The sequence below is a fragment of the Squalius cephalus genome (genome assembly GCF_949319135.1).
Source record: "Squalius cephalus genome assembly, chromosome: 5".
NCBI classification, from domain to species: Eukaryota; Metazoa; Chordata; class Actinopteri; order Cypriniformes; family Leuciscidae; genus Squalius; species Squalius cephalus.
In genome coordinates, this window is record NC_137126.1 from 28,021,818 (window position 1) to 28,036,010 (window position 14,193).

At 39.9% G+C, this 14,193-nt stretch overlaps 1 protein-coding gene across 7 annotated transcripts in view; it reads right to left on the minus strand.

Moving 5' to 3' along the window:
* Positions 1-2,434: 2,434 nt before the first annotated feature.
* klhl13 (kelch-like family member 13) overlaps positions 2,435-14,193 on the minus strand; it is a 55,339-nt gene continuing 43,580 nt past the window's right edge. For all 7 annotated transcript variants that reach the window (XM_079872996.1, XM_079872993.1, XM_079872995.1 and 4 more), the window contains 4 exons: positions 12,789-12,985; positions 11,914-12,709; positions 7,699-7,812; positions 2,435-3,759 (listed from right to left, as the gene is read on the minus strand). In XM_079872996.1, coding sequence (XP_079729122.1) covers positions 3,266-3,759; positions 7,699-7,812; positions 11,914-12,709; positions 12,789-12,985 — 1,601 coding nt within the window. In that variant the 3' untranslated portion in view covers positions 2,435-3,265. The remainder of the gene's footprint in view (positions 3,760-7,698; positions 7,813-11,913; positions 12,710-12,788; positions 12,986-14,193) is intronic.

The window sequence follows — 14,193 nt, forward strand, 5'->3', positions numbered from 1 at the left end:
TTTTTTTACACGTGAAAAACTTTTATGAATTTTGAAGCCTAAATACAAATTGGCAGAGGTAAAAAGCTAAAGTTAGGATATAAATAAACTACAGATCAGTGGATCTACAAGTTGACAAGTTTAAGTTAGAATAGTCTGATGCTATAAAAACAGGCTTGCGAGTAGATGACGTTTAAACGCATGGCTCACCTAAAAATGAAAATTTACTCACCCTCAATTTGTTTCAAACATATATTCATTTCTTTCTTCTGCTGAACACAAAAGATTTTTTGATTAATGTTTTGAAGAATGTTGACAACCAAACAGTTGATGGGACCCTATTGACTTTTAGTGAGGGCTCAAAGGTGACGCACATTAAACAGAGGTTTCCTGCCTGGCCCTACACAGACTGAGATTTCTCTGGATTCCCTGAACGTTTTCACAAAATTATGTATGGTAGATGGTGAAAGACCTAAATACTTTGCAATCTTGCATTTAGAAATGTGATTTTTTAATTGTTTGGCAATTCTCTCATGAAATTTGGCTTCACAAAGTGGTGAGCCATAACCCATCTTTGCTTGCAAAGACAATCTTTTATACCAAACACAAAACACAATTTTATAGTCTTTTCACTTTCATTTTGACACTGTCCCAACTTTTGGCGTGTGTTGCAGCCATCAAAATTGGTTTATATTTACAAAAGACAACTCATTTTGTCAGTGAATTATTATTTTTTTATTACTTTTGTCAGTCAAATAAAGGTTAAAGAGAATTACATTTTACATATTTTATTACATTTTACAAAATGTCCCAACTTTTCTGGAATTGGGGTTGTAAAATACAAACCATTATTTCATTATACTTCAGCATAAACACATCTCTTTAATCAGGTAATGAACATAATCCAGCAAACATTTAAAATCATTTAAGGCTGAAATGTTGCATATATATGTAACAAGCAAAGTATTTATCATAAAAAATAATGTCAGATAGATTTCAGCTCTGCTGTTGTTCATAAATACCAGTAGTGATGTTGTACAAGGAGGACGTGGCCATGTCGCCGGAAATAGAGTCATCAGTGTCCCAATGTATTGTGAGCCAGGGTCCTTACCAGTGCCTGAATTCATGTATACAATATACTGATTCACGACTTTTGAAATTAGGGAGCTGAATGAGACATTGACTTTGGGATGGTGGAATCTGAAGTGCGAAAACGCAAACTCATTTCTTGGTTTTAGGGCTCATTACTGCAGCACTCTGTAGCCTTTTAGCAGCAAGATCTGAATATGGCCTGGCTCAAAATTTGGAGGAAATCTGTAGGAGTTCATAAAAGTATGTTTTGACATTTTAAAATAGAAACACTTTAGTTTAAGGCTACACATTAACTTATCTTGCTCACATAGGCTGTATCACAATTCAAAGGCAACATCCTTCGAAGGTCGGACTGAGCGTTATTAAATGAGACGGTTTAGTCTACGGAGGACTGTTCTTGTCGCCTAGCAACTGTCACAGCTGCTGTTGATGAGTGGCAGTAATGTTTGTACTGGACTTTTTGAAAGTTATATTAAATTGTCTGAAAAAAACAAACAAACAGGGTTCAAAAACTGTCTAAATATGTTTACCATGGTCCATTTCTGTATATATTAAAGAGAATAAACTATATATAATCGCATCTTAGTAAGATATATCAACATGTTAACCGCTTTAAAGTTTTTTACATTTGTATCATTAGATATTTGAGCAAGTTGAAACCCAACACTTGCGTTTAAAAGTGTAATTCGCCAATTTCTCTCAAAAAACCCTGTCGTCACTGGCGCACAATGAATTCTGGGGTAGGCAAGGTTGTATCCATCTGTTGTATCCTTCATTCCACTGGAAACTAAGGACGCATTTGGTGGCCGCATTTGAAGGAGCCTTTCGAATTGGGACAGCCTTCATCGCGCTGCGGTGATGCAATCGGCCTCCGAATGCAGCCTCTGAATTTGGATGCAGAAATAATATCTTGGCGCACACATAAATATATGTGAACACACCACACTTGCTTCTGTTGACATAGGTGCTGTGGACTGAATCTAATGCTTCAGAAAGTCTTGGTATCTCTGTCCATGATGGTCAAGTCCATATAAGCTCTTATAATAACTGCTGTAGTGAATTCTTGATTGTAAAGTGGATTGTTCTGGTCCTGGATGCTGTTTGGTCAAGTTGGCTGTGATCAAATACACAATTGTGTAGTAATCTTGGAATCAAAGCAACATGACACTCAAGGCCATTCTGTATTTTGAATACAATCATAGCTAAAGGGGCTGCAGGCACTTCACTGCACATTATGCTTAACAGCAGCTTTTAGCCATGATAATAGTATTCACAAAATATGATGCTGACGGCCATGGTAGAGCAGAAACTTTTAAGAAAACCTAGAACATAATGAATATCAAACCAACACAATTCTTTTTTTCCTCAAAATCTTGTTTATTAAATTTAGAAAACACAATTCTGTTAATGGTTCATAACAACAGCAGGAGTAGAGAAATGAAATATCAGTTAGGCAGGGAGGGATGGGGGCAGGCCAACCCCTGAGTTTAAAACAGTTTCCTTATCCTGTGGTCGAAGGTCAACTAACCCCCTGAGTGAGGACAAGAGAATGAGGGTAAAAAACTGGGCAAAGGCTGAGAGTGGACAGAGATGGGAAAAATGAGCAGGCATAAAGGGAAGAAGGAGAGCAGTTAGGGGGTAGGTGACCTCAGAATAGGAGGGATCAGGGAAACGTAGTCTTCATAGCAAAACTCTGGAGACTCAGGTAGAAAAGTTGAATTGCAAAGTCATTTGTTGTTCAAGTCAAGGTTATTCCTGCCAAAAGAGACGAAACAAACCCCCTAATGCGATGTTAACATGTAGTTACGCCCAACCCTGGGAGTGCTTCCATTTTTCTTTCTCATCGAGGGGGGATGGAAGGACTTTTCAGTATTCACTCTCAGGAGGAGAGGAGCAGAGTGATGAGGAAGAGAAGTGGAATCGTTTGAGGGAAGGGACGGGGTTTCACCACAGACACCATTGAAACGTATATCAGTGGGGAGTGCAAACATTGTCTTTTTCCTGTGGGGACAGAGAGAGAGAGAGAGAGAGAGAGAGAGAGAGAGAGCGAGAGAGAGAGGGAGAACAAGAGAGACAGGGGTGCATGTCTATACGGTGATGGAGTTGCTTCTACTCATCCATCTGTATATGTCTGTCAATCAATCAGCCAGTCCGTTTTATTCCTCTGTCTCTCTCACTCTCCCTCCATCCATTCTCAAGGAGCCGAGAGAGGAGACTCGCGGTTAGGCGAGCCGGTGAGCGAGAGGTCCTCAGGTGGAAACACTGTCAGTGTGCAGGCCCTGATGCCGCCCAGGGACTCGGGTAGGTCGAACACTTTGTGCCATTCGTCCTTCTCGGGGTCGTACTTCTGGACGATCTCCACCATGCAGCGGTTGTTCCACGAGTAGCCGCCCACAACGTAGATCTTGTTCTCGAACACGGCCACACCCACGTCACTCTGCCCGCGGAGCATGGCCGCGATCGGTGTCCACAGGTCCAGGGCGGGACTGTAATACTCGCAGCTTAGCACGTCGTCGTAGTCGCTAGTGCCCCGGAAGTGGTTTCCGCCGATGACATAGAGACGATCGCCCACTGTGCACATGCAGTGAAGGCCGCGGACCGTCGTCATGGGAGCCTTCTGAGTCCACTTATCAGCATCCGGGTCAAAGCACATGAGCTCCTTCTGGAAAGTGTCGTGGGTTATTCCACCTGCAAAACAAACCACAAGGAGAGTTCACATCACTTTCGCTGCTGAAACGGACACCGTGTGTGCGCACGTTTCTGAAAGCATTCGATATACACAACAAGAAATGAATAATGCATAATGTGTGCACAGAAACTCTCTCAAGGTCTGCTGAGGAAAGAGTTAAGATTGAATAATGCATCTCCGAAAACACAAACACACACAACCAGGTCTGCATGCTCACTGAAAGGAACTAGAGAGGGAAGCAGAGGAAAAAGAAACAGGACATGTCTACAGGGAGGGCTGAAAATAAAGAGAACCATCCCATCAGGCACCTGGGCATCAGCCAACCAGACCCTCCCTCTTCTTCCTCTCTACATACCTCTTGTTTTTGCCCTCTAACTCTATCCATCCATCCATCTATGCCATCCATCCATCTTTTCCTTTACTAAGAGAAGAGAATGATTCACTGACAAACACACACAGGCTTTCTGACTGTAATTCTTCACTTTCAGTGCATTTGTGTGAATCAAGTGAAATGGTGAGGAAATAGGCAAAGGAGACAGGAAGAGGAGATATTAGTGTATGGAAAAGGAGAGATAATGACAGAGAACATAGCATGAGGCAGCACATAACAAGACTGTTTCAGGCATGCACACTAGCACTCATCTGAGTGCAAAGCTTAATACTCCAATACTTCATGACCTATATAACAGAGAGAGAGAGAGAGAGAGAGAGAGAGAGAGAGAGAGAGAGAGAGAGAGAGAGAGAGAGAGAGAGAGAGAGAGAGAGAGAGAGAGAGAGAGAGAGAGAGAGAGAGAGAGAGAGAGAGAGAGAGAGAGAGAGAGAGAGAGAGATATGCAGGCATGCAGGAGTAGGGACACAGACACCAGAGTAAAAACAAAAGGATCAGCAGTTCCAAAAATACTCCAGAGAAAGAGGATGGGTGGAGGAGAGGAAGGAGGAGAGAAGTGTGAGAATCAATGTAAATGTGTGTACATATATCACCAGCAAAAGACTCTCATACATGAATAAATTTGCTCCAGGCAGAACAGATTAAGACAGCGACACAGAGGAGGGGTTTTAGATTTTCTGTAATTACAAGAGCTGTTTTAAACAGCAATTAAAAAACTCCAGAAATGTCATATTGACCAAAATTAATATCATACCTCAGACAACCATTCAGAAAGCATTTAACCTGTATAAATGTAACATTTCTGAGAGAAAGAATATTTAGCGTGGAGAATAAGATTGTGATTAAGAGTCTAGATTATGATTAAGATTAAAGGAGAACTCCGGTCAATTTTAACATTGAGCTCATTTTTTTGTACATTTGGAGTGCTGTCAATACAGAGAACAACGACAAAAATCGGTGTTGCCTACACCGAGTTATTCTATTTTTAAAATTTGCACCCTGTTGACTTCAATGGGGCAAGTACTAAACCTGCTTTTAGCCTCTTAACATCCTTGATGTGTCATTACAAGTGCACAGAAAATGTGAGTGATTCCTTCTGAGTGAACACGGGTGAGTCTGACTGCAGTAGATGTGAAAGAAATGTATAAAAATGATGTTATTTAAGCCAGCGCAAAAACCTTTGTTTACATCCTGTTTTTCGGTTGAAGTCCAAAGTAGTCGATTGCAGAGTTCACACGCATAGGTTTAATACCTATGATCACGCGCGTGAACTCGGCAATCGACTACTTTGGACTTCAACCGAAAAACAGGATGTAAACAAAGGTTTTTGCGCTGGCTTAAATAACATCATTTTTATACATTTCTTTCACATCTACTGCAGTCAGACTCACTCGTGTTCACTCAGAAGGAATCACTCACATTTTCTGTGCACTTGTAATGACACATCAAGGATGTTAAGAGGCTAAAAGCAGGTTTAGTATTTGCCCCATTGAAGTCAACAGGGTGCAAATTTTAAAAATAGAATAACTCGGTGTAGGCAACACCGATTTTTGTCGTTGTTCTCTGTATTGACAGCACTCCAAATGTACAAAAAAATGAGCTCAATGTTAAAATTGACCGGAGTTCTCCTTTAAGATAATCTTAGATCGATAAGATCGTGATTAAGATTATTATCAGTTAATATCTATTTTCCCTATCTCCACGGCCTTGGGTACATTGACTCTGTGTCAATAGAAAACTGTTTTAGAAGCAGAGAAATAAATTATAAATTATATATATATTATATAAAAATATAAACTATAGGCTATAAATTATATAACACACACAAAATGTATTAACCTTTAAAATAATAAATATTGTGCAATGATACAATCACACATTTGCGAATATTGTGAGGAAAAAAAAATGTAGATAGAGGCAGATCTGAATGTTGATTGTAAGAAAGGGACGGGGTTTAAGAGGACAAAATGATTGGAGAAATCCAACATAAATCACCAGATAGAAGTCTGATGTTGTTTCACCAGAAGATCAAGATATGACAAGTTGATAATTTTTTTTTTTTTTTTTTAATTAAACGTGCATATGCATGAATAGTTCAGAAGATCAATAACATGCATTTAGAATAAAAAGAGTTGGCTTTGCTGCTGGCTTTGGTACAGGAGTATAAATATCAATCAAAATATCAAATATAAATATCGATGGTTTATACACCGTTTTTCGGTTACACTGATGGCTAATGGTGCCTGCGTGTGTTCGGAGACATGCACAGAATATTCCTGCCTAGTGCCTACAAGTCACACCAATTCATATATACGGCGCTCGCACACCACATTGAGGAGTTCAGAATGTTATTTAGAGGTTGCTGGAGGGTTGAATGAGAGTCATTAGGCTCATGCTTGTGTAAGGGTGAATGCTAATGTATGGAGAGGTAAATGTGTGTGGGAGCAGAAGACAAAGCCTTGAGCAGCATTATCACAGCTCTGTGTGTGTGAGATCACACTCCTACATACCTCAATGTTCATTATCACACAGAAACACTCTGATTCATGACATCACTACATCTCCTCCTCTCACCACCCTATCTAACCAACCATCTGTCTCTCTCTCTCTCCCCGTTTATCATTCTCAGTGAAAGTAGGACTCATCTCCATAAAGCAGGATTTGAGCTGCAATCCTGTAAAGTGAGCATGTGATGGGAACAATACTGCACAAGGCAGGTTAACACCCTGTGAGAGTGTCTGTGAGTTCCTCTTTTTAGAGAAGCTAATTTCTTGCCATCTGAAAATGTTTTTGTGTGATAGAGGGAACATCTATGGAGGATCAGTTTGTGTGTGTGGTGAGAACATCTCATTCTCACCCTCTAGATATTCCTCTTCCTGTCAGTGACACCTTACCAACTACGTGATCTGTGAAAATGTGTTTGAGAATGAGGACGAGAATGTGTTTGACAATGAGTACATTTTACTTCTTCTTGAACTTGTGCACGTATAACAGTTGAAGTGTGTGATTTTGTGCTTTTCTTTTTTTTATATTGTAACTAAAATACTACAATGGATCTAATTCAAATCAAGATCTGGGGTCTGTTTCCCAAAGCCAACTATGGTCGCAAGTTCCGTCGCTACCAATAGAGTTCAATGGAAATTGCGATCATAGTTGGCCAACGATGCTTTTGGGAAACGCGACAAATCATTTAAAAAGTCTTACTGACCCCTAACTTTTGAACAGTTATAAATGGTAAATGGACTGCATTTATATAGCGCTTTCACAGACCTATAGCCACCAAAGCGCTTTAAATAGCCTCACATTCACCCATTCACTCACTCATACACCAACGGCGGTGTCAGCCATGCAAGGCGCCATCCAGCTCGTCAGGAGCAGCTGGGGATAGGTGTCTTGCTCATGGACACCTCGACACTTGGATAGGTGGAACCGGGGATTGAACCACCAACCTTCCGGTTTGTAGACAACCTACATGAACCACTGAGCCACTGGCGCCCCAAACAGTTGTGTACACAAATAAATAACAAACATAAAGATGTGTGACAGGTACCTGAAATATACATGTATCCTCCGTACACAGTGCCTGCGTGTCCATAATGGGGCTCGTTCATTTTGGCCACATACGACCATTCGTTTGTCCTAGGGTTATAACACTCCACAGTTGCTGGAGAAAGACAAGAGAGAGTGAGAATTAGAGATGGAAACAAGGTCTTGAATGCTAAGAAAAATTACTAGACTAACAGCTGAGTTAATAATGTGGATCCAGGAAAAGGTCTAAAGGGGACAAAAAGAGTTCTTCTACATTAGTCATGCTCTCACAAACAGAGAATAGGGAAGCTTTAGTGATCAATTATACACAACCAAACTAATGTTCTTCCATTAGAACAGATGTACATTTAGACACTGATGCCCATTAATATTGCGGTCCATTGGCACTCTGCCACAGAGATGATGAAATATTAACCATTATTTATACAACATGAACCAAAAAATGATAAAATGACCACCGACTTCTGTTCACAGAAACCTCTACTTCACCTTGTTAAATATTCACAGAAGACTGCTGGCTGCTCTTCTCTAATCTCTCTAAATCAAAAGCAATGTTTTCTTAAGTTTTATAAAAGCATTTGTCCACACAGATAAGACCACTCTGAGAAGATCTGATACAGCCAGCCAGATACATTATTAATATCTGGTGCTCTTTATCTCATGTAAACTAGAGATATATAAAACCAATCACAAGATACAAGGGCAAAAAAACTTTGACAATATGAAATAAGTACTTATTAGATTAGTACTAAGTTAGACTTATAAGACGGGAGACAATTTCTTCATTGTACTTGACATAATTTCACGGTGCACAGTAAGTTAATACTTAAAAAAAAAAAAAAAAAGTTTTCTGAAACTGATCTGTCCATGGTGTAGTTGACTATTCCATGGAATTGCCCAAAAGCAGCCAGCGAGGTCTAGATTAATGTTCATTACAGTAAACACATTACAGAGCTTCCAAACCCTTTGTATCAGTAAATTAATGAGACAGACAGTGCCACTGAGAAGTCTGTCCTCAATCTATGATCATTAATATCATCTTCATGACCTCACACAGACACATTCAAAAGTCAGGCCAAAATTTCTAAAACAAGTTAAATAGGAAATGAATCACTGCATTACTGATCATTTTGCATCTATGTAACAATTCCTAATAATCAGATGTTGAATGTAACCATTTTTTCCCCTTGAGAGCCTGTGCCCAGTTGTCTGGGTACTGTAGCTTTTAAAACCAATCACTTGTAATTTGTATCTAACTGTATACTGCAGTAATGGCGAGTTCCAGCACACTGGGACAGTAATATTAGACAGTAGTCAGAGTCCTCAAACAGTACGGGGTTAAAAAAAAAGATTAAACTCAAATCAAAGCAATAAATTCCACTTGACCGCCATGACGGTGGTCACTATAGAAAACACATTTGTGCTTTTTCTCACTCTCGCTGTGGAAGTGAGCATGTCAGAGTTCATTATCAAACCTCTGTAGTGTGACACCAGTATCTGTGCGTGTTTGTCTCTTTCCTGTCAGTTGTGGGCTGCTTTACATGTCTGATCATGGACCTGTGTACAAGAGACAGGTTGTGTGTTTGTGTGCACTGTGTATAGTTAAGAGGAGCATTGCTGAGGATGATGGGAAGGTTATTTTGGTTTATGTGGACACATGCATCTCTATGTCCTGCCGTTCTGTTTTGCTATGTGGATTTGCCCCTGCATTTTAATTACCTACATTTCATTGGGGCATTTTGCTGTGAGAACCTTCACCTCTGGTTAAACTCCATCTTGGCCTGATGCGGTTATACAACCGTAGCCACTGGAATAATGACTACAAAGCAAATTGTGCCAAAGGCAAGATACCTTTTCAAAACCACAGAGGGCTGCATAAACACGTTTCCACAAATTTTACATAAATCCTGTATACTACTACTATTTTCTGTTGTAAGCTCTTTTTGCTTTATATATATGTGCCCGAACAATCTGATGAACTCAAAACCATAGGTAAAGATAGGTGCTATCTGTCTTGAACACATATTGAAATCACGTGTGATTATATGGAAGTGTAAACACCCCCTAAGTATAATTAACAAATAAAGGTAAAATGACAAAACAATGCACCACAGTTACTTCACTAAATAAGTTTGTTTTATGTTTTTCTCCACCACAATTAGATTCCTGTGAAATCATCTTTCATTTTAAGATTGAGAGTCTTCTCAAAACCCTACAAAACTGCACTCTGAAATAAAAGTATTTATTTGACCATGCTAGAAATGAACAAGATAAAAATGTGTGGGTGGAACCATCACATATCATATAGTGCAGAGTTTCTCAACTGGTTTTGCTTTAGGATTTTACATCAGACAGAGTATTGACCCAAAATGTACCAAAATTGCTTTTAGTACAAAAGTAAACACCACCCTTAAAAACATACTAACTAAAAAACAAACTATAAAATATATTAATACTACCTTTAACCAGATATGCACAACAATATGCAGTAGCGGGCTCAACATGAAAAAAATTATTAGTAAAAGTCCTTGAACGTTGGCATGATATGGAAATAAATTCAACCGGTTTTCTAAATGCATCTTTTAAAAAAAATCTTATTCTGAACAAATCGTCCATGCTTGCATACGTTTAATATTTTTTTAAAATTCAACTCATCCAAATTTCATCCAAATGTCAAGGATCTCTCTGGTGATGTATGCCAGACTTCTCCAATCATTTAGTCTGTTTTAACCCTGCCTCTTTCTTATAATTGACTGCAAACTCACATTTACCCCTTTTCCACCAGAATGGTTTGCTTTCTGGAGACAGAGCCTGTTCTCGGCCAGGCAAACTGGAGCCTGTTGCGAACCGGCCGAATGTTTTCAGACTTGAGGAAGGTAAGGGGCTTGAGTGACATAACGCTGCTGTGTGTTGTCTAAAATCAAACGGAGCACGTCCTGGTGTTTGTGCAGGCAGCGCAGCACTTCTGTTTTGCTGTTCACAGTAAAGAGAGTGATTCTAGCGTACTGGCAGCTCGCAAAAACTTCTGGTACTCTCATCTGTCCTTTTTGGAGATATATTGAAACTGAAACCGTTGATTCACTCTCTCGCATGCTGGGTCTCTCTCTCGTGCACATAGTTTTATATATTTAGATATAAAGAGCAATGTAGTGCAGCGTTATCACATTGCTCAACGAGACCACCACAGAGAGTCAACTTTCTGACCTGGAACCACCTTTTCTGCAGTGGAAATGTGCAGAACGGTTCGAGACTGGACACAGGCCGGGAACCCGCACCAGAACCGTGCCGGTAGAAAAGGGGTAATTCAGATCTGCCATCCTCTAATCAACATCCTAGGAAACAAGTTGCCGCCCTACATTTTTGTTTCTTGTTTTACTTAGTTTTATGTAACAAAACTTAAAAATGAGCTTCCACTACTTCCGTAATTGCGACTTTATAATAAATTTTGATGGTGTCATGCTCTTAGCACTCAATAATTCACAGCTCAGAACACATCGGGGTCAGCACAAACCATGGTTACCCGTCTGCATGTTAGGGGTGTAACGGTTCAAATGACTCACGGTTCGGTTTGTATCACGGTTTTAGTGTCACGGTTTCGGTATGTGGAAGAATATATGTGAAGAAAAAGGATTACTGTCAAATAAAATTAAAGAAAATTAGAACAAATAATCAAACTACAAGGAATAGCACAAATAAATACAATAGAGCAAAAATAACAATAAAATAAACAGTGCTTTTCAGGTTTTTCAGGTAGGTCTAAGTAGTTTTCAGGTACAGAAATTGAATAAAATAATCAAATGTTAAATAACACTGCATATAATCTTCACTGTATAAATGAAATAAAGATTATTCCTTATTTAAAGTTACAAAAGTTAGTCAGTCAAGAGCAGTGAGTGATTTCCTTGCCTTTTGTTGTTTGATTGACATTAAAGACACAGACAGTAGGAATATTAGGCTGTTGTCACTTTAAAACAATGCACGGATCCAGTATACTGATACTGTTGTACATGCGTTGTCTTTCTCGACTGTTTACGTTCACTTAAGACATAACCTACTATGTTTGCTAGGATACTCGCCAAGACGGGCATGTTTTTTGTGTCCACACCTAATTAGTACCGCAGAGACACTCATCTTAAAACATGTCAACATCTGAAGCACAGTGTCCCTCTTGGAAATCTGTCCCCTGCTGTGACACTAAAATCCCTTTCTGACTCACCCAGCTCTCCCGCAGCGTTTCTCCCGCCCACAGCATATAGATGTCCTTTGAGAGCGCTCAGATGAAAGAAGGTCCTCTTCTCATTCAGACACGCCACCTGAATCCACTTGTTATACCTCGGGTCGTATCGAAACACAGTATCCACAGCTGTTTTACCTTTCGTGTCATAGTTACTTTGTCCCCCGACCACATACAAAAAGTTTCCGATTACCGCGATACCGTGTTGGTAGCGCGGGGCGTCCATGGGTGCCAGTGCTTTCCATTCGTGTGCTTTTTCGTCAAAAAGTCGCAACTCTTTACTTACAACCAGTTGTTGCCGTAGCACACCCCCTAGCGTCACTAAATGGGTATTGTCTGAACGGATCGCAGTTCTTTCCGACTGCATCACCGGCTGCATGTATGGCATCATCTGGTAGTTGCTGGCTTCTAATAAAAGATTAACACAGGTATTGTCCGTACGCATGAAGTCGACAGTTTGTACGTGGTTTATGAGTTCTGTTGGGCTCATGAGGGGGAATCTGATATTGCGCATTAGTTTGGCAGCATATTCCATGCGGCTTTCTTCATAGCGTAACCAGCGGCACGCAGCTTTGAACAGGTCCAGTTCGCTGCAGTGTTTTAGACTGTTGGAGGAGAGCACAAACGCTAGACGTTCGAAAGGAAGTTTGACAAACTCGCCAGTGCCGAGCAGCGAGGGAAAATTCTTTAGGATGAAGTTGTTGACGTATTTGTCTACCTCCGTGAGGTTGTAGGTGTTGGCGATGCGCCCCACTTCTACACAGTTGTCCAACGACACCTAAGAGGAAGGATGAACTGCATGTTAGTACTAAAAAAAAATACACAGCAGAATAAAAGTGCTCTCATTTGTGTCCTACCCCAGAAATGAGAAAGACTTTGCAGAAGTCAAGGACAGGCAGGATCTGGAGAAAGCTAGCAGCCTCTAGGGTGTCCTGTAGATTCTCCATGTTGAGAGAGAGTTTGGCGGTGTAAATGAAGTCTATAATCTTCTTTAGCCCTATTCGATTCACACCATGCAGCTTTATACACATCAAATCCTGCTCTTTCATTCCACCTGAGGAAAAAAAGAAAGAGAAATAGGGGAAGAGATGACAGAGGGAGGAGATGAAAGCGAGAGAATAATCAGTGCAAAGAAATATTCAAGCAAAACGGATATAAAATAGGGGAAAAGGCAGATGAAGAGAACAAGGAAGAAAAGAATGGAGGAGAGATCAGCAAAAAATCGTTGCAAACGAGCAGATCAAAGGCAGAGAGGGGAGAGTGACAGAAACATTAAGGAGAATGAGAGAAAAAGGAAAAAAAAAAAAAGAGAGAGAAGTAAAGTGAGTCTTACTGCAAGCTGTCACCAATTCTCTTTACCATGATAATGAGCCACTTATTCAAGAGCCACGTTTGAAATAAATCAAACCACTTTCATTAATTCAGATATGATTTCTCAACTATGTGGAGATGGAGATGGAGATGGGGAGAGAGAGAGAGAGAGAGCAAAAAAGATAAGTAGAACACAAGAGGAGAATGAAAGAAAGTATAATAGACAGCAATTATGGGAGTCTTGAAGTGTTGAAACGCTCATGGCACACGTGGTAGCAGGACTTTAATGGGTTTTCAGAATACTACGAACCTATTATAAGATGAACAGAGACAGCGCTTTTCTCAGCTACATACACAGCCAAAATGTAACGCTATGTCTTAACCTGACGGTACTTTTGTCTGTTCTCTTAGAATGCTGAACACATGACCTGACACAATCACAACCAATCAGAAGATTTTTTAATATTTATTGTAACATCTTAAGAAGCTGGCTTTTGGGTCAATTAGATTTAATCGCTGTGGCTACCTGCCGCAATGTAGCAGAAATAGAAATTGCGCGATCAACGAAATGTCCTGACACCTGTCACGACTGGTTTGGACAAAAATTCTGATTTACATGGAAGAGAAAGAGAAGTTATTATTCTACAATACAAGGGCTAAACTGTTTATTTGATCAGAATAGAGTTAGGAACAAATTAAGGTATCTCAGGTTATTATATGTACTGTTACACACAAAATTGGTGCAGTTACTGGACCTATGTAGTTCAGTAGTCATCATGAATTACTGATTTACTGCTCAAGAAATACTTCTTATCATTTAATAGAAATATATTTAACATCATTTTTGTAACATTATAAAGGCCTTTATCTCCTTTTTTATTCAGCATCCTTACTGACCCAATCACCGGCAATCTTACTGACTCCAAACTTTTTAACGGTAACCTACTGAAT